This window comes from Solea solea, chromosome 2, assembly GCF_958295425.1.
Source record: "Solea solea chromosome 2, fSolSol10.1, whole genome shotgun sequence".
NCBI classification, from domain to species: domain Eukaryota; kingdom Metazoa; phylum Chordata; class Actinopteri; order Pleuronectiformes; family Soleidae; genus Solea; species Solea solea.
In genome coordinates, this window is record NC_081135.1 from 8,716,442 (window position 1) to 8,739,203 (window position 22,762).

The 22,762-nt window shown below is 38.9% G+C and overlaps 2 protein-coding genes across 15 annotated transcripts in view; both read left to right on the forward strand.

Annotated features, from left to right (window-relative positions):
• The window catches only part of LOC131455377 (inositol polyphosphate-4-phosphatase type I A-like), a 33,435-nt gene extending 14,293 nt beyond the window's left edge, over positions 1 to 19,142 (forward strand). For 5 of the 14 annotated variants that reach the window (XM_058622959.1, XM_058622958.1, XM_058622963.1 and 2 more), the window contains exons 13-28: positions 73 to 177; positions 277 to 385; positions 710 to 727; positions 1,388 to 1,574; positions 1,718 to 1,933; positions 2,128 to 2,266; positions 3,979 to 4,128; positions 4,771 to 4,803; positions 5,511 to 5,683; positions 6,686 to 6,809; positions 7,161 to 7,228; positions 7,368 to 7,567; positions 7,646 to 7,743; positions 7,895 to 8,007; positions 8,356 to 8,510; positions 11,494 to 12,174. In XM_058622959.1, the coding sequence (XP_058478942.1) occupies positions 73 to 177; positions 277 to 385; positions 710 to 727; positions 1,388 to 1,574; positions 1,718 to 1,933; positions 2,128 to 2,266; positions 3,979 to 4,128; positions 4,771 to 4,803; positions 5,511 to 5,683; positions 6,686 to 6,809; positions 7,161 to 7,228; positions 7,368 to 7,567; positions 7,646 to 7,743; positions 7,895 to 8,007; positions 8,356 to 8,510; positions 11,494 to 11,674 (2,069 nt within the window). In that variant the 3' untranslated portion in view covers positions 11,675 to 12,174. Of the gene's footprint in view, positions 1 to 72; positions 178 to 276; positions 386 to 709; positions 728 to 1,387; positions 1,575 to 1,717; positions 1,934 to 2,127; positions 2,267 to 3,978; positions 4,129 to 4,770; positions 4,804 to 5,510; positions 5,684 to 6,685; positions 6,810 to 7,160; positions 7,229 to 7,367; positions 7,568 to 7,645; positions 7,744 to 7,894; positions 8,008 to 8,355; positions 8,511 to 11,493; positions 12,175 to 15,366; positions 17,384 to 17,485 lie in introns of those variants that run through there. The other 9 variants (XM_058622968.1, XM_058622966.1, XM_058622970.1 and 6 more) reach the window with 9 other exon arrangements.
• A 141-nt stretch (positions 19,143 to 19,283) lies between these two features.
• zgc:113142 (uncharacterized protein LOC503524 homolog) lies at positions 19,284 to 22,297 on the forward strand. The gene is made up of 4 exons (XM_058622975.1): positions 19,284 to 19,779; positions 20,266 to 20,418; positions 20,505 to 20,638; positions 21,363 to 22,297. The coding sequence occupies exons 1-4, from the start codon at positions 19,299 to 19,301 to the stop codon at positions 21,732 to 21,734; spliced, it is 1,140 nt and encodes a 379-aa protein (XP_058478958.1). The 5' UTR covers positions 19,284 to 19,298; the 3' UTR covers positions 21,735 to 22,297.
• Positions 22,298 to 22,762: the final 465 nt, after the last annotated feature.

A 22,762-nucleotide genomic window follows, 5' to 3' on the forward strand; every position in this document is an offset into this window, starting at 1 on the left:
GAAGGTTGCATTTTCTAATTGGCCTCTTGCTGAGTTTTCTGTTGTGTTTAACACACAAATCTTCTCCTTCAGGACCATCATTCAAAGCCAGTAACCTGAAAGCGGAGAGGAAGCTGGAGTTCATGCCAACAAACCTTCACGTTCAGAGGATGAGAGTTCAAGATGAGCTGGGCTTTGGTGAGATGCATCAACACAGACAGTAGTAAACATGCTGATATGTTGTCGTGATGATCCTGTTCTGTTCAGCTCTACTAACTCTGCTCATTGCTCTTGCAGAGCACACGTATGATTTGATAACAATGGGAGCTCCAGCTGCTCACTGCCAAGGTTTTAAAAGCAGTGGTCTGAGAAAACTCATCCAGAAATTTGAGGAGGCAAAGAAACAGTAAGTGACAAGCTTGGAAAAAAAAGCACAAACTGACCAAAATAACAAAATAAAAGCAAAAAAAACCAACAACAAAATATGCAGGTTATATTTCTTCTTCAGTTGCAGTGATATGGTCTCATGAGCTGAATTTTATTCTTTGCTTCATTCATAATTTCACTTGCTCAGATTCATCTGATGCTTATGTTAATACAAGTGACCAACTTTGAATTTTTTACATAAAATTTTTTTTGTTTTGTTTTGTTTACAACTTTTGCATTTATTCTGCAGTTAAGTTTCATATCTCCTTCTTAATTTTGTTTTTATTGTGTTGTTTTTGATCAGTGCATATGAGGAGGAATGGTGAGTGGTCGCACAGCTTTGCTTGTTTTAATTTGTTTGTTCACTTTTCACCTGTGGTTGCCTTGTATTACCACAAACAAGGTTACGTGTTAAACTCAAAGATTCATTAGAGATGAGGACATGAGCACCGCGAACATTGACACATGAATCATTGTTAGTAATAGTGTTGTGTTTGAAAGTAAGTAAAATGTGCTGCCCTAATCCAAGCACATGTGTGTATGTGTATAAACCCTGATGTTTCTTTAGCAGTATACACTAAGTTTGTTATATAATGCCACTCATTTTATAAATTCAGACATCGGCATTACATTGAAATCATATGCAAATGTGATTCAAATTAATTTCTCACATTTTCATAAAGCTGTATCTGAATTTGTAAAGTGAGTGGCGTCACCCATAGACCTTTTGTTAAAGTGTAATGTTCATGTTGTCTTGTGTTGACCTCTAGGATGTTCTTAAGACCAGTAAAGATTATTGTTAAGAAAAGGCATGTGCATGGAAACACTCTAAGAAGCCCATTGATAATTTTTCACCTCATTAAACTAAATATTAAATATTTTTGGAAACTGATCCAAGACATAACTGTGCTGCTCAAATTTTCAGAAGAGTGTCATTGACATACAGTGATTTGCAAACACTTTGTGTTATTGCCTTCGACAGTAGTGCCCTCTCCAGCTCGCAGTCCATCGTCTACATACCGCAGGATATCGTCCGAGCCAAAGAGATCATTGCCCACATCAACACGCTGAAGACTCAGGTTAGCTACTACGCAGAGAGGCTTTCCCGAGCCGCCAAGGACCGGTCGGCCAGCGGCCTCGAGAGGACACTGGCTATTCTGTCTGATAAGGTAAGAGACTAAATGTATTCAATATCAGTGCAAACAATGGCATACAACTACTTCTATAAATCAAATATATAATCCACTTTAACATCATGCTGCTGTTTTATTTTTGTTTTAAACTGGCAACTCTCTTCCACTCTCTCTCCTAGACCCGTCAGCTTGTCTTAGTATGTGACTGTAAGTTGCTCGCTTCAGCTATTCAGGCCTTGAACGCAGCACGGCCAGAGTATATTGCCTCCAAAGCTTCTCCTTCTGCTGACTCAGAACAAGTAGTCCTGCGCAACGATCAGGACACACTGCTCGCCAAGTGGAGTGGTCGCAACAGCCGATCCTCTCTGTGTGTAGACTGGCATGAAGAAGAATGGGTGAGTTTATCAGTCAGGATTCACCAAAATCATCATTGAGTTAAATTTTATTTAAAATGATTTTATTTCTTATGATTTTAATGCTATCCAATACATTTCAACCCCCTTCTTTATGATGCATTTAAAATGAAGACATGACACATGAAAACACTAAGTTCATTAGGCTACATTGCCTCTCATTCGGTGTCTTCCAGGAGAAAGTTTGGATAAATGTGGATAAATCTTTAGAGTGCATCATCCAGCGTGTTGACAAGCTGCTTCAGAAGGACAGGAGGCCAAGTGACGCCAGTCTGGACAGTACCCACAGTGACCAGCAGGGCAGCAGTAAGAAAGGTCAGTCAGTCAGTCAGTCATCATCTACCGCTTTATCCTCAACCAGAGGGTCGCGGGGGGTGCTGTGCCAATTTCAGCTACATCGGTGACAACCAAATACAACACAAGCTGTGTCAATAGTCAAGGCTGCATCCTCCAAGTGCTGCATTAGAGATGTAACGATATGAAAATTTCATATCACGGTTATCGTGACCAAAATTATCACGGTTATCAATATTATCACGGTATTGTTAGATGTGTTCAAAATGTTCCAAAAGTACTGAACACACACACTGAAATCTTTTAACCAAGTTTTATTTAAAAAAAGATAATTTATATTATATGATTATTATTATTATTATTATCATTATTATTATTATTATTCATAATTATCATCTGACTGACTGACACACACACACACACAGGTCCTCACTCTGTGTCGGATAATAATTAAGTAGCAGCGGTCGTACACAGCATAAAAATTAAATAAAAAAACACAGAAACAAACACATTTTGGTCTGCTACGGTATGTGTCGTCTGCACACTACTCGCTTTCGCGAGACAAACCATGACGTTTCCCACTATTCCGAAATTCCGTTTTTGTTGACTTACCCGCTGAAAAGTTGTGTGTGGTGGTCACGGAGATGGCTCATCATATTGGAAGTGGCTTCGCGCCGCGAAGTTCGCGGAGATTTTTTTTTTGCATTTTCTGCACAAGGATTGATTGTCTTCAATTATTTTACTCTCAACATCCTTTAAAAATACAAAATATGCCCAGATTTCTGATCTTACGGGGGGTAATCTCTGGAGCGCAGGTGGCTTCAGCCGTGTTGTCGTTGGACAGACAGTGCAAACTGCGCATGCGCGCCCGCTTGAGCGAGTGCCGTTCAGGTGCTGCTGCTTCTCCAGGAAATGAGCAGTATCACTGTGAGTTTTTCGGTAATCAGTTGCGGTAATCAATCACGGTTTTAACGATAATTAAAATTTGAAACGGTATGATAACCGTCGGGAATTTTACCGCGGTTTATCGTCATACCGGTAATCGTTACATCCCTATGCTGCATCCTCCTTTCTCCTGAAGGAGACAGAAATCAGGTGCCGTGAGAAATGAGACGGTCTAGCCCACATTATTAACCAATTCTCATTCTTCTCCCAATAAATTCCGGCAGGCTGTATAAGTTGTTAAATGCTGCTACACATACTGCAAATTTTTAATCCTGAAATGTAAAAAATTTGTAGAAAATAGTTAGTTAGTCTTATTTTATCGAATTAAATCTTTTATATTGATAGTATTTTAGTAGTTTCTGTATGTCGTGTTCCAAAAAAAAACACGTATTTGTGTCGTGGCCAACGTCAGCCACATTGTGAAGGAGCCGACAATTTACGCGACAATTGGGACAGCCCATGATGTGGTGCTGTGAGACATTTTGACCAGACAACTGGATGAAGAATGCACACTTAAGGATGCATCCTTGACCATTGAGAAACAGCTAAAGTGCACTGTTGATTTGATATACTGTTGGATAGCGACTGACAGGATGTTTTGTTTTGTTTTTCAACATTGAGCTGATTTTTGCCTCTTTCTGTTGTTTATTTAGATATTTTATTTAATCTCTGTTGAACCTTTCGCCACTGAAAACTAAAATCTAATTTTGTTTTAACGTTACCTGACTTGATTGACTGTTTATGTTTAATTAACTGAGTTGGAGTAACAGTAGTGTGTATGTATGAAGGAAAAAGGCGAGCTTTCTGGATCAACCCAGGAAGTGGGTCACTCGAAGCCCCATCATCATTACCATCTTCATCCACACCTCCACTACCGTCCTCATCCTCTTCACTTGATCCCTCCTCTGCATGTCCTCCCAGCCCTGAACAGCAATCCTGTATGTCTCAGTCTTTCTTTATTACCACTCCCTCACCTGTTTTCGAGTCATCTTTTTATCACATCGTTTTATTCAGTTGGCAAAACTCTGGTTATTGCTTTGAGAAGCTGTCACATTGGTCTCATGAGTTTTCCCTTTGAGAACCTATTTCTCTTTCTTACTTGTTTGAGCCTCTTAAACTGCTCATCATCACCTGTTGTGAGAAAAATGTTAATGTTAGGCAATTTTTGTGTGTGTGCAGTCTATGTCCTTGTCTTTCTGGTTTCTTCGCAATGTTGCAGTTTTACCGTAGACACGAAACTTTTTTTTAATCCCTACAGCTTTGCCAGTCTCTAGCCATCAGCTGTGTCTGTATCTTTAAATCTATGTTCACTGTACTGTACATGTTGCACTGGACCAGGGTCAAATATCTATTTGTCCCCCCCTTCATAACAATGGACTTTTTTTGCTTTGAGAAATAAGCAATAAGTTCATTTGAACACAGCAAATTAAGAAATTTAAAAACAAACAAACTTTACACCTGTCCATTATGAGAAGACGTTTCATCCTGGTTTGCAGTGTTTTCTGTGTTTGTCTCTGCTGCCCTTTGTGGTTTGCAGCTTCCGCTAATCATGCATGTTGCACCTCCACCCCCTCTTCCAGATGGAAGCCCCAGTGTTGATGAGGCGTACCCAGGTAAGAGTTGCTTCCTCCACCCATGCTTCTCTCCCTCTTCTGGACTCTGGTTCAGCAGTAACATGGAATACAAAAAATGGTATACAGTTGATCAGTCAAAAATATGAGACAGTTTGTCCATTAAATTGGGAATGGTAAAAGTTTGCTTCAATATTTTTCAATCACATATTCAAATTTATTTCAGTTACACCATATGTTACAGAGCAATCCTTTACACACCAATTTATAACAACATTACACAGCAAACCTGAACCTTTAGTCTTGTAAAGTACACAATAACAGCTCAGCAGGTTTTTGCATAATCCTGCTAAGGATTGTTGGATTGTTACAAACTAGTACAGATAATCAATCTCACTCTTACTGGTTAATGATTTTGATAGGATTATGCTTGGAATTTCCCTCATATCGTTCCTCATGATGTTCTCTGAAAATGACTTCAGTTTAAAACATCCTCAGTTAGAAATTAAATTAGATGTGTTTTCCCCCATAGTTGTTTTTTTTTTTTAAAGAAAATATTGTCCCTCTCTCTGTGCTTCTGCTTTCCTTGTTGCTTTTCTGTTTTATCTGTTCCTTGTTTCTGTCCTTAAAAATCTAGAAAAGCGACTAGCACGTTCTGTTTTTCCTTTAAACAACACCTTTTGTTGACTGTGTTCACCTGCTCTTATAGTATCTGTGTTATGTTGTGTATCCATTTGTGTTCTCGTCAGGCGAGTGGAGCGAGGCCTTGTACCCTCTCCTCACCACGCTCACAGAGTGCGTCGCCATGATGAGCGACAAGGCCAAAAAGTCCATGGTCTTCCTGCTGATGCAGGACAACGCACCCACTATAGCCATGGACGTGTCACTGCAGTACCGCCGCGACGTCGTCTTCTGCCAGACGGTCAGCACTCGCACACTGACACACAATGCTTTCACAAAAAATGACTCATAGTAAGAATGTGACCACCACAAGTTCTTCAATTTGTAAATTGTCAAGTCTAATCAGCAATTTCTTTAATGCATTTAAAAACAACCAGGGTTGACCAAAGTGCTTTATAAGGTAAAAACGCACCTCAAGAACATACAACACGGTAAATCATGATTAAATGGTAAAATAGTAAATAAGGTGTGTTCAGTTAAAATGTTCTCACCTTGAAGGGGAGGCCAGACAGAAGAGATGTGTCTTTTACAGCAATTTAAAATGTTCAGTAGTGGGAGCAGATATAATTTGAAAGGGAATACATTCCATAACTTGGGCGCCGCACAGAGGTCCTGACTGTTAACCACTTGTGAAGATAAGGACAGAAAAAAGTAAGACAAAAAGAGAAAGCATTCCACTCTCAGAACTCTTCACTCCTCCTGTCCTGAGGTGGTGACACAAACCAGAGAGATGTTTCACTTCTTTGGGCCAAAGTTAAAAAGAGGATGTGTGCACAGTGACGTCCAGAGAGTTGGATTCTTTTGTTCTTACGCGTTGTTGTCTTTGCAGTTCTAGCAAAGAACATTTACAGTTACAATAAAGGTTTTATTTACTTAGTATGTTTGCTGTAAATTTTTGATTCATGGGATGTCCCTTCAGGAGAACAATAAATACTCCTTTAATCTTTATTCCTTCACCTACATAACCTTATACCCAGCCAGGTTAATAGTATCTAAATATAAACCTATATGACTGACATTTGTGTAATCTAACAACACAGATTGTTTATACTATGGAAACAATGTAGACTACAGGATAAAAGATAAAGCTGTTTTAAGGTTTTATTTTTTGCTGTATCAAGAATGTATTTTTAAAAAGACTGCAGCAGAAACACTGTTTTAATCTGAATCAGCTGAAACAGCCTCGCCCTTGTTATGAACTCATACTGATGTGTGTGTGTGTGTGTGTGTGTGTGTGTAACAGCTCACAGCTCTCATCTGTGGCTTCATTATCAAACTGAGGAACTGTCTCCGTGACAACGGATTCCTCAGACAGCTCTACACCATCGGCCTCCTGGCTCAGTTTGAGTCGCTGCTCAGCACCTATGGTAAACGCACTCACATACACACCTCCTACCAAACCCAAGGTCTTAAAAACTCCCAAATTCAATTCTGAAACATTTGTTGAAGGCAAAAATATTGTCGATAACATGTTTTTTATAGAATTATGGACTGTTAAGCATTGTTGCACGTCATTAAATGAACAGTAAGAGGCTCATTTTTTTTAAAGTTTTTCAGTCATTGTTGATTTGAGTCAAATCTTAAATAAATTATTTGTATTAGTGGATTTTACTGAAATACTCTGAATGATCATATTTATATTTTATCCTGAATATTTTATAGAAACCCTAATTATGATAAATTACTCTTCTTTCCATCTTTAACTGTGATGTTTTTAGGAGATGAGCTGTCCATGTTGGAGGACATGAGTGTCGGCATTATGGATCTGCGTAATGTCACCTTTAAGGTAAAGAAAGGGTTTGTCCGGCATCTTGTCTTTTGAGACAGATGATAGCCACAGCTCTTGGTATACAACTGAAGAAGGAGTGTGTGTAGCAGCAGAATTTAACCAACTTTCACATGCACATATTTTCCTTGACTTTAAGGTGACACAGGCCACCGGCAGCGCAGCGCCTGACCTTTTGCCGATCATCACCGGGAACCGGGACGGTTTCAACGTCCGCATCCCTCTCCCAGGAACCATGTTTGACGCGCTGCCGCGCGAGATCCAGAGCGGCATGCTGCTGAGGGTTCAGCCTGTGCACTTCAACGTCGGCATCAACGAACAGCAGACGCTCGCTGAGAAGTGAGTGAATAGGGGAAGAAGACATTTTAGGAAGCTCTGTGGAGGCATTTTCCGTACTAATTTGTCATCACCGTTCAGGTTTGGAGACACATCCCTGCAGGAGGTCATTAACCTGGAGAGTCTGTCCAGGTTGAATTCATACTACGAACAGTTCAAAGAAGTCTTGCCCGTGGACTGTAAGTACTGAAGAGTTCAAGACTATTAACAGTGCAAGAACCTTAACTGAGTGCTTTTATGCCATGTGAGGATAATTTTGAGTATTTGTACTTAGTATACTCTGTGCTACATATTTTCATCCATTTATACCATCTACCACTCTCCCCTCAGGTCTCCCGAGGTCTCGTTCTCAGACTTGTCTCCCTGAGCTGCTCAGGTTTTTGGGGCAGAACGTCCATGCCAGGAAAAACAAGAATGTGGACATCCTCTGGCAGGCTGCCGAGGTAATGTTTCCAATATTTTCACATCTAAAGTAAACAAGGTAAGACCGTGTAAATGCTCAGCTGAAGATCAAGGTTTGGAAATATCTTGGGTCTTCTAGTGTCTGCTTCAAACACTATTGTTATCTACTGGTCTATTTTATAAAATGAAACTGTAGACCTTTTTAGTTTTTGAAAAACCTTTTAAAAGTCAAATAAAATTCAGGAGCACATTTAAATGTCAGTACAACTTTGTTGAGTGAAGAAGCACATAAATCAAATAGTACCCACAGTAGTATGATGTCAGTTTAAGGCAATGCTGTCTAAATGTGGTCTTCTCTCACTTAGACTTGTCTTTCTTTCTCATGTTAGATTTGTCGCCGCTTGAACGGTGTTCGTTTCACCAGCTGCAAAAGCGCCAAAGACCGCACGGCCATGTCGGTGACCCTGGAACAGTGCCTGATCCTGCAGCATGAACATGGAATGGCGCCGCAGGTCTTCACGCAGGCTCTCGACTGTATGCGCAGGTAGGAGGCCTTCACAGTGAATGAGCTGCTATTACAAATCACACCTGGGCAAATAAAAAACAACAAATAAAGAAGGAAGCCAGGATTTAGTGAATTAAAGTAAAACAAAATTTCGGGAAGAGACGGAAGGATGTTTGCCCATGTGTGATTTAACAAGTCATGTCATTGCCTGCTTTCTCTGTTTAATGCACTGATGTCAGGTTATTATATTATTATCTCAGAGGGGATACTCATATTTATTTAAAAAGGGTCTAGAGATGATTTTACCAAAACTGATATTGAAGTAAGAGGATCCTCCTTTGATTCTGTGTCAGTGCCTGTTCGTCTGTGCATTCCTGTCTATTCTGTTTTCTTTTCTGTATGTCCAAAGCGAGCCTGTGCTGTTTCAGAGTCTTTAGTTGCTCAGAGGCTGGCAGAGTATTTTTTCCCCTCAGCACTCAACCAAGCATCATCATAATTTTTACTTTTCATCCGGTCCGATTTTTGCCTTTCGTTCATTAAATTCCACTTCATGTTGGACCCCCACCTGTTGAACGGGGACAATGAAAGATTTTATTTGTCTCTGCATTACAGTAAAATCAGAGTGTCTGATCAATTTATAAACTGACAACATTTTTGGGATGAAAACTGAAAAGAAAATCACTCAACACAAAGAAATAATTAAAAAACATCAAAAGGAAAAAAAGATTACTTCAAAGTTTAAAGCAAGTAAAAAAGCGTGAAAGTAAAACCAAACCTTTTAAATATATGAAAGTGTTAGATAAATGGTCATTTATTCTTTTAACTCAAGAAATCCACATATTTTCTAGTCAGAACATTAGTGATCATTTTAGTTTTTTTACAGCTGTTGGCATCCATAATCTAGTCTCCTCTTTTCTGTGCTCAGATTTATAAAATCGTGCGTACACTGAGTTCTGTGCAACATTCCTTGATACATCCAAATGAACGCGAAATTCGCCTCGCCCCACTCCACCTAAAAATGTATATGCAAATGACTCTTATTTGCATATACTCTCTGATGTCGTCTTCCTGAAGAACAATGGCAATAAAACCATTAATCTATGATGTAGAAACCTGAAAAAAAGTATTTTGGTGGTTTGTTTTCTGAATTTAATGATTGTGGAATTGAGTGTCAGAGTGGCACGTGGCTGTGAACTCAGTGAACTTTTTGTAGTTCATTATCGTATGGATTAAAAGGGGATAATGAAAATGTTCAAATCAGATTCCTACAATAAATGATTCCGTAAACATTGTGGACTTATGTCTGTTCAAGCAATTGTCTTCATGTTTTTTGAAAGACATCGTGATTATCATGTCAAACCATGATTTACCCTTGGTACTCATTATTCTCGAGGCGAGATGCAGTAGCTGTTTGTCTGTTTACATAAAGAAAAGATTAATCTGTGAAGTCACTTTTTAAAAAAGGTAAAAGTCGCACAGAGAGAGAGAGAGACCATTGCGGTGAAGATTTACAGAAATGTTTGTAGTGTGTGCTCGAGTTTAGTTTCTTCTTCAATGCCCTTACTGATGTTATCCACATATGGTTACGCGTACATGTGTCAGTGTTTGTCACATAATAATTCATCTTTGTCACTGTAGATACTGATAATATTTTGTTGAAACACTGCGATGAGTTTCCAAGCTAAATATTGCGGAGCCTTCACCTGACAGAGCCAGACAGCTTCTGACAGCAGTTTTGACAGAGTTTGCCCTGCGGTCTGCAAGGTTTCACGCCAAATTCATTGACGTACATCTCGTTTTGTTGCGTAAGCAGTGTTTACACATGAAGAGTCTGGAGATGTGACCTGCTAAATACAGTTGCATCATTTCTTTCCTCTTTAAAGTTTCCCTGTAACACTCACAAACAAAATGAAAGAGTGCGAGTGTTTGTATCTTTGTTGTGTGGAGTTTCATGTGACTTCATGTTGTAAATATTTTTGCTGTCAAGCCTGTGTAAAAGCTGTAATGACGCCCTGTCTTGCCGTACTTTGCACCGCCACTGACACGCTCGCATGATACGCTGTGTCCTCCTCACCTTTTTCTTCCCTCTTTTTCCTGCTCCTCATCTCTCCTTTTTCCGCCGAGCATGAAAGTAGCCTTTAATAATTTTTTATTTGTTTTGGAATGAGATTCTGCATCTTTTCCCTTCACTTTTCCCTTTATTAGCACATTTTCCTTCTCATCATGGTTAGAAATTAGCAATGAAATGAAAAAGTCTCTAACGTATCTGCACCAGGTACGTACTTACATAAAGTTTTGCTTTATGTGAAACATGTCCTGCCATTTCCCCCTTGGTTCCTTCCTCCATCTTCACCCCTTATCTTAGAAAATGTGCTGTAAACATAAGGAGCCATTGTTGTACTTTCTGATCTTTCTTTCTTTTTCTGATAAAACATCTTTCTTAATTTTCTCTTTTTCCTCCCTTTCCTCTTTCTCTTTCTCCTCTCTTTTCCTGTGATGTGATTTCCGTTCGTATCATTGGCTCTTTTTTGTGATTTTGTTTTATTCTGGTCGTTTTGTGATTGATTCCCAACATTTTTATTACTGATTTTTTTATTGATTTTCACACCACTGTTTTTCATCATGGCCGTGACTTCTGTTTTTGTTGTGATTTTACCTTTGTGCACGGTGCTGTCTGTTTTTGGCTTTGGTGCCACACACGCTGCTCCTTGCCATGAAATCTCCCACCCTTCCACTGCTTTTTCTTCCTTTCTATCTATTATTCTCTGTCTTATTTCCTTTGAACACTGCTCTCCCTCCTCCATCACCTTTTACCCTGATACTTTCTCAATGCTTTTTTGCTTTTTCTTCATTGCTTTCTCTGTCCTTCCTTTTCCCCTCCCTATTTTTTCCCTTAAATCTCCTTCTCTTCCTTTTAAACGCTCCCCCACCACCTCCCTTATCCCCTCCTCAAATCTGTTTTTACTGCTGCACACCTCCTCCACCTCCTCCTCTTCTTCCTCCCACCGCTGTGATTCGACAGCATTGGGACGAGGGAGGGGGTGATCCAGAAGAACCTGAGTGGCTTGCTGCCGGTGCGTGACTTTCGGCTGGACCCCAGCCTCCTGTACTCGCTGCCGCTGTTGGCCCTGAGTCCAAACCTCCTGGTGGTTTGGCTCTTTCTCAGCGTTGCCTATTTCCTCGCCAAACTCCGCTGCAGCTGAGAAATAACGCACGCCTCCAGAGATTTTTAGGAGACTCCCGACTCCTGAGTGTGTTTTCTGAAACTGTGCCACTGTCCTGTGAGTGTGTATGTAATCCATGCACACAATTACTATACAGTATGTACACACTGACCCATCTATTTTGACACTTTCTGTTGTTCTTATTCCCCCTGAACATTAAGAAGCCTGGGAAGGTGTTGTAAACAATTGTAATGTCTCAGTATAGATGAGGTTCTAAGCTTTGCAGAGACGAGGTTGACAGTGAGGTTGCTTCCACGTTGATCTGACTGAGTCTAAAAACTTTATTATTATTTATTATTAATTTTTTATATCAGTCATGGAAAGAAACTAAGTACACATATATTTACTTTTCAAAGGCCAATAATGTAAATTTTACTCCTATTACATTTACCTGAAAGCTAAAATCACAACATTAACTGACGATGAAATGCTGATTTCTGGTTAATGCAACGGTTATACAATTTACATTAATATGATAAAGAGTATCCTATCTTACACTAGTATACTATCACTGGGCCATCATGCTCAAAGTCCATATTGTCAAAGTCCATACAGTCTTGAGATACACAACGACACTGTGGCCAAGCAAACAGCTGCATCTCACATCTGCAGTCATGAGTGAAAACCGCGTCTCCGTCTCTGCAAAATGTGCTCTATAATGATGAGCAAGAACGTGGATGTCAGGCCTTGATGAGAGTTTACCTTTAAACTTCGCTCATGATAGTGGATCTTCACATTATGAGTGTGTGGCGCCCTCCGATGGACACCCTCAGTGATCTGAAAGGCTGATTTGGACTTCATTGTTGGAATAGAAACAAAAACAAATGGTTGAACAGTGTGAATATGAAAATGACCTCCGAGTTGTGAATATGTATAAAAATAAGTATAAGTATATATATATATATATATATATATATATATGTTTTTTTGGCTTTGGTAAAATCTTTTGTTAATAGTAGCTATCATTACAAAAAATGTCTAATTCATAATTTAAGCTTTGCACAACAGCCGGCTTGTTGCATTTACCTTGTTTGATTGATCAAAAAACGGGAGTTTTTATTCAGAGAGGAAACTTTGGCTTCCGTACATATTTTCTCAGGCAGCATTTGCTCACTTTATTTTTGTACGTCTTTCCTGCTTTTGTACTCTTTAGAAGTTTTTTTGCCTCCTGTTCATCCTGTGCACTTTGCAGGGTCAGTTATTACTTCTCACTGACTGTGACTGATTTTCAGATTTACTCCTTTATTTGGGAACTTCACAAGAAGAGGAAAGAGAAGGATTTGAAAAATTAAAGCCTATAGTCACTTATTTGTAGTGCACCTGTAAAAACCCTCCACCAGGTTAAAACTACTGCATAGATACTGTTAAAGATAAAGTACACGGATCAAACTTCCATGACAACATGCCTGATCCATATCCTAACAATAAGGCACTGTAAGGATGAAATGTGCATTTTCCTGTTTAGCAAAGAACCAAACAAAGTCCTCCAGCCTTCACGTACAGTACGTTGAAGAGGCTGTGTCTAGAATTACTGCATATTTATACATTTCATTTATCTTCCTGTGTTAGATTTTCTCATCATGACCCACATTATTCACATTTTAATCAAAGACGCCTGTTGGCTGTTGTGGCCGAGCAGAGATGTTGTTTATGGGTTCATGATGTAAGCACTATTATTGTTATTTATTGATCCTCATTCAGGTGTAGTCAGTCAGTAACTGCACCTACATCTGCTTTTCAGCTTTAATGCAAGTTCAGTGAAGATTTGCTCTGCCTTTGCCGACTGACCAAGTTGTTATCTTTGTGTTTTTATGATGAAGTTTCTAAATGGAATGTATGACGGTAGGATATTCAGGGAAAATGTGTTGGATTATGCAGTATAGTGCCCCCTGTTGACTTTGTTGTAAAGACATACACAAAAGAAAACAACTATTATAGTATATTACATTATATTTATTGATAGAATTGAGTTATGTAGCAATTTGACGATTCATGATGTGAGTCATTCACTTTTTTAGTGAAGCTGTCAAGAGGAATGTATCCATGTTTGTGCCAAAAATGCTTGGGTTAAGTTTTCGGCAGGTGAATGCCGCTTTGCAGAGTATGTGTTTGTTCAGAGATGAAGTCAGAATATGCAAATCTTGTTTGTATGAATCAAGTTCTCTTCCATTTAAGTTCACGCTTCATCGAAACCGAGTGAAATATACACTGGTTGATCTTCTCTCGTTGTACACATTTACATGTTCTTAGTGAACATAATTTAGCTCACAACCGTCGATCTTTCTCGGTATTTCCAAGCTTGCCGACATATTCTTTCCTTTTATATTGATACTAAGAATGTGCTGACACTTAGTTGTAGTAGAGCTACCTGTGTGAGACACGGGGGGGTTGAAGAAATATGAAATGATATTTTGGAAATGTGATCGAAAATGAAGCCCATTGAAATAATGTTTTCAACAGTTAATAGACCTCTAAAGAAATTCCACCCACATAATTATTTAATGACGCTAAAGTGCTTCCTAAAGTATTTCATTATAACCGTTGTATCAAAGACTCTTATCATTTTGCTGTCTTCATTTTCTTTGTTAACTCAGAGAATCAGAGAATATATTTGTATTGCTGTATATAAATTCTATTTAAATGCCTGCATTGCTGAAATGCTCGTATGTATACTGTATATAGTCTTAAATTAATCCAAACAGAGTTTAAATATATAAATAATCTGTATAATGTGATAATTATGCTTGTGCCATAACAGTCATGCTGCCGATCACTTTATATCACTGCTTACTATGTCTAAGGTTATACGATGCATACGTGTATGTTATTAACATGGCTATGAACTGCTAATTTAACAGTTTGCATGTTCATTTTAGATGCCTGAAAACCTCATTGATAGATGTAACAAGATTATTTTTAACACGTGAATTATAGTTTATTTACTAGTTCACACATACACAACTGGAGTTATTATGTTGACATTAATTTTGTCCTGTGACGTGAAAACTCTACATGTATCGACCAAATGAGTGGATTTTGCTGTTTGTTTCAAGTTAGCAGTTTAATGTCCTCGCTGTGTTTCATGCTACACGCTGCACTAAATGTATCACCGACCTAAGAAAACCTCCCGTCAGTGTTGAGAAAACACTGTCCTCCCGTGATAAATGTCTTCTGCCTCCACCTGCAGAATATAAACAAAGCTACAATATGTTGTGGTCTTTAAGCTTGGTTTTATCTGTCGTTTTCCTTTCCTTGCATCTCGTGACTTTGTTTACACTTGGCATTAACGTGCGTCTCGGGTGACGTGGACATCCGTAGCAAACCAAAACAAATTGGAAAGACGTTAAAGACCATTAAATGTCCATTTTACATGAGCACTTTGTCTTTCACTCATTAATTACTTTAACTTTTCTGTTACAGAACCTATCAAATAAAAGTATCATGTATCTAATCTAATTTTTCTGGCTTGACACAGACTCTTTTGAGGATTTTTTTTGTTGTTCATCAATAATACTGTTAGCCACCTTTATGAAAAGGAGCAGTCTGAAACTTTTGAATATCATTCATACCAAACATCCTCTCTACTTTTTTTTTTGTCCCCTCTCATTCTATCTGTGAATGTCTCCTCCACTCTCCTGTCCTCCCTCCTCTCCACTCCTCTGTCTCCTCAGTGAGGGCTGCAGAAGGGAAAACACGGTGAAGAACGTTGGCTGCAGAAAGTACGCCTTTAACTCGCTGCAGCTCAAAGCCTTCCCCAAACACTACCGACCACCCGACGGCACCTTTGGCAAAGTTGAAACCTGATTGGACCGCGGAGACTCGGTGTGATGGGATGTTTGCATATTATTGGACCGCTGTGTTTTGGGAAGGCCACAATCAAAACCCATGTTCAGGTTTTAGATTAGATTTCTTCTGACGTGAATTCAGTGATTCCAAGTCGCACTTAGTATAACTGATGGTAGATGCTGTATTAGGTTCTCTATGCTACATTAGGCATTACTTATAAGAAAGTTTTCCCTGGTAGATCCTGGGCTTTTCTTTTCTTTTTTTATTTGTTTGTATATTTTAAACATGTACATGACCAGCACTGCCTCAAGACTGTTCAAGCACTGATATAATCAATCAGTATTAGCCACATAAACACTCTTTAATGGAAAATAAAGGTCCAGTGTCTAATAATTAGTGACATCTAATGGTAAGACTGCAGATTGTAACACACATACTCAAGTATGTCAGGAAACTATGGTGGCCTTCGTATGCCAGAGAGGATGTCGTTCTTTTTAGTTTGCATCATAAGCTTCTGCTTAAAATGCAGAACACATGCTCTGGTTCTGGTTGTCCATTTGGGCTGTTGCAGAAACATAACCGTGCAAGATGGCAGCCTCCATAAAGCAAGGCCCTTGCTTTAGTGTATATAAAAGGCTTCTTTAAGTCTACAAAAACAAAACAATAGTCAGTATAAACATTCTTGTAGGTAGTATATTCAATTTTGGCTAATTAAACCCTCTAAAAAGTTGCATGCTGGACTTCTCATTGGATTTTATGCATTAAATCTATGCAGTTTGGAAGTGTTCTACACAACCTTTACATTAAATATTAATATTGTGAGCAAAAAGAGATTCAAATCGTTAGACTTATGGTCAATAAATTGAATTAAAAGACCAAAAAACAAGAGTGTCGCTCCCAGACTGAAGCCCAATCCTTAAAAATGTAAACTTCCCCTAAAATGCTTTAGCTACTGTTTCTCCTCGCATTTCCTCAAGTGCTATTAGACTGTCTCACCTGCTGAAGTGCCCATTAGCACCATCACTGACCTGTCTGTAACCAGGTTAAGAAATGAATCAACAATCACGTTATCTAGGAATTGTAATATGTTTGGAGTGAACCACGACATATGGCAGCTTTTTTGAAGGTGGGGTTAAAAATCAGTTGTGTTCACGTGCCCTTGATGCGTTTGTGTTGTTTGTACACACGGGGACAGCGTTGTGCGCTACACATTCATTGTTTTAAACGTTGTGAAGAGCAATCACATCTATGACAGCTAGTTTTCCCCCCCCACCTTTGCTCATTTTAAAATCTCTGCCAGTGGTGGAGTAAAAAGTTATGATAACTATTTTTCTTTTTTACAGCTGGTTCTTTTCCGTCACTGTAAAACAACACGGCTCATTTTAGTTTAAGTTTACTTTTCTGTTGGTCCGAGAAACGATACTTCCACGTGAGCAGATGCCAGGTTTCACCTCTTTAAAAAAACAATTTCATTTCAGTCATTCGTTGTTGTTTGTTAATTTGCCCATGATCTGTCCGTACCACAAGAGGGGAGTCACTGCTCTTCACTGATTTCACAGTCGAGCCACATCGCCGTTGTTTGTCTGCATATTTCAATGGTTTAGCATCTTCACTGTCAGGTCTGTGACATATTGTTTTGTAAAATGACATCTTAAAGTAACATACACCACGCTGTTTGTATCACTGCTGATGGCAAAACGACTGCAGTTGCATTTAGAAATCTGTATTTACACATTCAACTGAGTAAAGGAGTGTTTTTTCTTTGTCAAGATTATGAAACTTCATGTCAGAATTCATGTTCTCGGAAGCTTGGCACCTGTTAAAGTTTTAATGTTGCTGTATATTATGACTTGTCAATATCTGATTGAGAAATAAATATGAAATTAAGTTAATATCAAAATAGACACATGCTTATTAATGATTATTGTTGATGTCTCTCGGTTTCTCTTTTTTTTTTGCACAGAGATTGTCTAATGCTGCTTTGTTATGTTTTCCCCTTCACAGAACTAAGATGCAGGGTTAAGACACGGGTTAGCTGGGTTCAGGGAGACCGCGATGACGAAGGTGGCATGCCTCTAACTGCCCTGCCCCTGAGGGGACTTCTTGTTGTTTTCCTCCAAATCAACTTCTCCAAGAAAACTGGATCCAGATTCAAGCAAGCGACTCAGAGGAAGCTGGGTAACAAAGATCTGTTTATTCGGTTCTCACAGCAATAGCACCTGGAAAGTTCGACTAGCAAGAATACCAAAAATAGAAAAGGTTGGGGGAGTGGTTTCAGCTATCTGTGGGCATCAGGGCTCGGATTTGACCAGTGAACAAAAGTGGTTTGTTCCCTAAGGAAGCACACCCCGTGCTTCCTTAGGGAAGGAGAGTTGAATGCAACAATGAATGTATATCTCAGTAGAGCCTGTCTGGAGGAGGTTTGGGGTATGAATCAGGTGGTGAGAAGAGTGGGAATCTGAGGGGGTAGCATGTACATGTGTTGGCGCTAAGGGCTTTTAATGTACATGTTTGTGAGTGGGAATCTGAGGGGGTAGCATGTACATGTGTTGGCGCTAAGGGCTTTTAATGTACATGTTTGTGAGCATTCAATGCTACTGGGTGTTTTGCTCTGGCCACACTCCCTGGCTCCAGAGACACTGAAAATCACCTAAATCCAACCACCTCCCCTGGGCCAGTTTGACTTCAGAGGATTAGATCACATCTCGTCACTGCGGTCGTAACAGAAATAACTACAGCAATACCAACTGCAGTGAAATTTTACTTCAACAAATATTCTTTGATCACAGACAGTGGTGAGGCTTTTGCTCCATCGTCGCAGCTCAGACAAACACGGCGTCTTATTGTGATGAAACACTAAAACCATGGGTTTTAGTAGAAAAAATCCTCACGCTATTTGAACAGAAACACTTTTCACATGCTTAATTTGATTATCATCTGAAAAGGAGCAACCATGGTAAGAATTTAGGTCGAATTCCAATTAACAGTTTTTATTTTCTAGTTATTAAAGAATTCATCTTTTGTTTGTATATTAACTTTACACCCATGCTTTTTCTTCCTTATCTCTGTGACTGCATGCCCTTTTTTGCACATATTTTGACACAGGGTTTGAATAATCAAATAGTTTCAGGGTGGCTTTGCTGTTGCAGTGTCCTGATTTACTTGAACTGAACAGAGGCAGGGCCTTTCTGCATGGAGTTTGCACGTTCTCAAAGTGTGTGTGTGTGTGGGGGTTTTCTCCAGGTTCTCTGTTTTCCTCCCACTGTCCATAAACATGCAGAGGTTATTTGAAGACTCTAAACTTCTGAGGTGCTAACTCCAAAGTGAATTTGTGTTGGCCCCGGTGAATGGCGACCTGTCCAGGATGTTTCCTTTCGTGTCAACTGGGGTTGGCTCCAGTGACCTGCGACTCTCATGTGGAGGATAAAGCGGTAGAGGATGGATGGATGAACAGAGCCACTCTTATAGTGGTCATTCTCAATTAAAACCAATGCAAATGTATTTGCATTGGTTTTAATTTATTTGTTTTCATTAATTCAGTCAACTGCTTGTTTGGTTTGAGGCCTGTTGGTTTACAACTTCTTAGAAAGCACTGTTTTTTTTGTATTTAACTTACTTGGGGCCACCATTTCACACACTTAAAGTCAAAACTCCAAATTATCCCAATTTGCTCATGGTAGACTATGAATGAGAAAAAAATAATCAGGAAAAAATACGTGCTGTATAATCTTCTGAGAAACAAGAGTACTTGGGGCATGTTGACTTTGGGGCTGTTGCGCTGCACACATCACATGAAAACCTGAACTAATTGTGTAAAATGCACTTTGACACATTCAACGGAAAATCAGCCTTCTTCAGTGAAGAGTTACTGTGTATATATTGTGTGCTTGGCTGCATGAGAAAACAGATCCGGGACACAGTGGCTCACAGACGCCTCGCAGAAATGAACACGACTCTCTTCATTGGACAAGTCATCGGCATTGTCCCCATCTGTGCTGTCCTGCTCTTCCTCCTCTCCAAGTTGGTTTTACGCCACCGCTGTATCCATGTGCAGGACGGTTATGGCTACGGTGTGCTGATAACAGGCTGTGACAGCGGCTTTGGACACCAGCTGGCCCGATGCTTGGATCAGAAGGGGTTTGTGGTGTTTGCCGGGTGTTTGTATCCAGACGGAATCGGAGCCATGAGCCTGTCCAGACAAAGTTCCAGTCATCTGAAAATACTCAAACTGGACGTCACCAAGGATGAAGACATACAGCAAGTGAAGAAGACGGTTTTGGAGAACCTGCCTCAGAAAGGTGAGAAATGACAAATAATTACATGCCACTATTATTTGTACTTAATTTCCATTGTAACTTTTCTTTTGACGAGCAAATTACGGACTGTAGCTTTACTATTTATTTTCTTTTATGTGATATAGAATATATCGCATGCTCCTGCTAATGTGTGTCTAAATGCCAAAGGAAGACAGAAAAAAATTAGATTTTGTTTGTAAAGTGTTTCAGAAACAAATCACAGACTAGCTTTAATATTTTTATGCAGAATGTGGCATACTCGACCTTTAAATCAATTCTCAGAGCAGACAAAAAAAGGGAGATTTTAAGTCAGTAAAGCCATTTTGGCAAATGAAACATCACCTTACCAATATTTTTTTTTAAACTTAGATTTAATAAATTGCTATGTCTTTACTCTGCAATAGAAACCTTGAAAGTTACTATATTTTAAAGTTACTTCATCATTTTGAAACTGAATTCTTGACCCATGACCTTTTCTTCGGTTGTCAGGTCTGTGGGCAGTTGTTAACAACGCTGGAATCACAGACTGGGCCGAGATCGAGTGGAGCCATTTTGAAGATTTCCGCAACATAATTGACATCAACCTGTGTGGCTGCATCAGGACCTCCCTTGCATTCCTGCCTCTGATTCGTGCCGCTAAAGGTATGATGGCATGTTCCCTTCACACTTCGATCATCATTATTGTGACATTACAGGATAAAACCAAACGTTTTATTTTACCACCTCAGGTCGGGTGGTGTTTGTCTCGAGCATTTTCGCCTTCTTCAGTTGCCTGAACATGGGAGCATACAGTGTGTCAAAGCGCGGTCTGGAGGCCTTTGCTGATTGCCTGAGACTTGAAATGGCAAGTTTTGGTGTGAAGGTATGTTAATTCTGGAAAAACCACACACGCACAAATCCTGAAGGACTCTGACGCACGAGATTGAGAGAAGTGCATGATGGATAAAATATGATAAATGAACCAAAACATGGAAAATATTTTTTGTTCTTTATTTGAGTGAATTGGTGAGAAATCCACTAATTACCAAAAATCATCAATATTACCAGAACAGGTAATATTTCTATAGATTTCTATATTATAGAGGTTTGTTGATTTATTAATGAATCAATCAACAATGAATAATAGTTTGGTTTTCAGTTTGTGTGAGGAAGGGGAACATGCAAGTTTTTTGTTTTCAGTTATGCAGCATGACTTTAAAGATCCAGTGTTAGATTAGATAATACAATTGGGAATAAATCTGCCTCCTGTGAAAATTCCGTAGCTGACTTTGCTCGGCCTATTTACACTACTGGTTTTTAAAGTTGGGGCTCAATATTTTCTGAGAACCACTGAGTTAGTCTAAAAACAACATTCAATACGAAAAAGCAGTTGGGAACAATAGCACCACAGTAAATAGTAGCTATGTTCAATCTTTAACAATTTTAATTCCAAATCTGTACAATAAAAGTTCCTTTTTCATCAAACAGACACAAATGTCAGTGAGAAAGTAAATGAAATTCAAAATGCAGTGTTTTAATTAAAAGCACATATAGAGGGAGAGTGAGATGAAGGAAGCATCTAATTTGTCATTTTGAATCATGTTCAGGTGAGCATCATTCAGCCGGGAAACTTCGGTCAAGCCACAAACATCTTGAGGATAAAATCGGGCCTGGACATCTGGGAGAAACTAGACAATGAGCAAAAGCAGATCTTCAACCAGCAGTACTTTGAGCTGGCGAGTGAGTACTTCATGTTCACATGCAAAAAGGGATTCAAGGACACCACGCTGGTCATTGACGCCATGCTGCACGCCATCACGTCCTCACAGCCCAAATACAGATATCTGCTGGCTTCTGTGATGGACAGGTTCTTCTTTAAACTCTACCCGTTCATGCCCACGGTCCTCACAGATGCTATGTTTTCTCTCAGCTCCATGTATGCTAAACGCAGAGACATGCTTTACGCCAAAAACATTTGAATAAATTAGAAATATTTCCTATCATGTGTTCATTATCCTTATATTTAAGATTTAAAACACGTGAACATTGACCCATATAGCAAATAAGTGTGAAACACATAACCCCACGGTAATGTCACCAGTTCCTCTTTTTCTTCTAATAAGGCTAACGGCCTGTACTCTGAGGTGTAATGCTGCCCTCCACAGTTCAAAGTTCTCAATCACAGTTTCCTTGAAACCCAACTGCTAATCTGCCAAAGAAATCCACGATAAATTATTTTCTCAAAATCGATGTAGTTATATAACTTATATTAGTATTCTTTGTAGTTAGAAAGTTTTTGTATTCAGTTCTTGTTTTTTTTCTTTTTACGTTTTATTAGTTTTAGTGACAGACCCCTCAATTATTATTCTTTATGTAATACTGGAAGGATGGAATGAATACTTCAAGTGTAAGTGAAGGTCACACTCAATAATTGGTACTTTAATCTGTAAAAGCTGTTTTATTCCTAAAACAGTTGCTTTAAAACTGCGTACATGTGTTTTGTATATTCTGGATATGTTCCAATAAAGTGACTGAGAAATGATTATACTGTGTGGTCATTACAGCATCACTGAAACGTTCTTTATGGTGCAAATATGTATAGTTTGAATATGGTAATAGTTCACAATTTCATTTGATTAACTTACATATTACCCACATTTTATATTCAAAAATCAAACTTTTCCCACAAATAACTTAACTTTCTTTGAGTTCTTCCATTTGAGTGCCTAAATAACAAAGCTCTCAAAACACATAACCTGTGGTTGAATGTTGAATGTTATGCTTGATTAATTTCTGACTTCTCAGAGAAGCACAGTGAGCAGGCTCAAATTTGGGAATACAAAGTTATTTGACAAAACAATTTTAATTTCAAACCAGATTTTGAAAGATATCTAATATGTTTGTTAGGCACCGTATAATATAAGAATATATATATATATATATATATATATATACATATATATATATATATATATATATATGTATATATATATATATATATATATAT

Coding starts and splice junctions, on each gene's coding strand:
- zgc:113142 (XM_058622975.1), top strand. CDS start 19,299: ATGCACTTTGACACATTCAACGGAAAATCAGCCTTCTTCAGTGAAGAG. Junction 20,419..20,504: donor TCTGATTCGTGCCGCTAAAG/GTATGATGGCAT, acceptor TTACCACCTCAG/GTCGGGTGGTGTTTGTCTCG. Junction 20,639..21,362: donor TGGCAAGTTTTGGTGTGAAG/GTATGTTAATTC, acceptor AATCATGTTCAG/GTGAGCATCATTCAGCCGGG.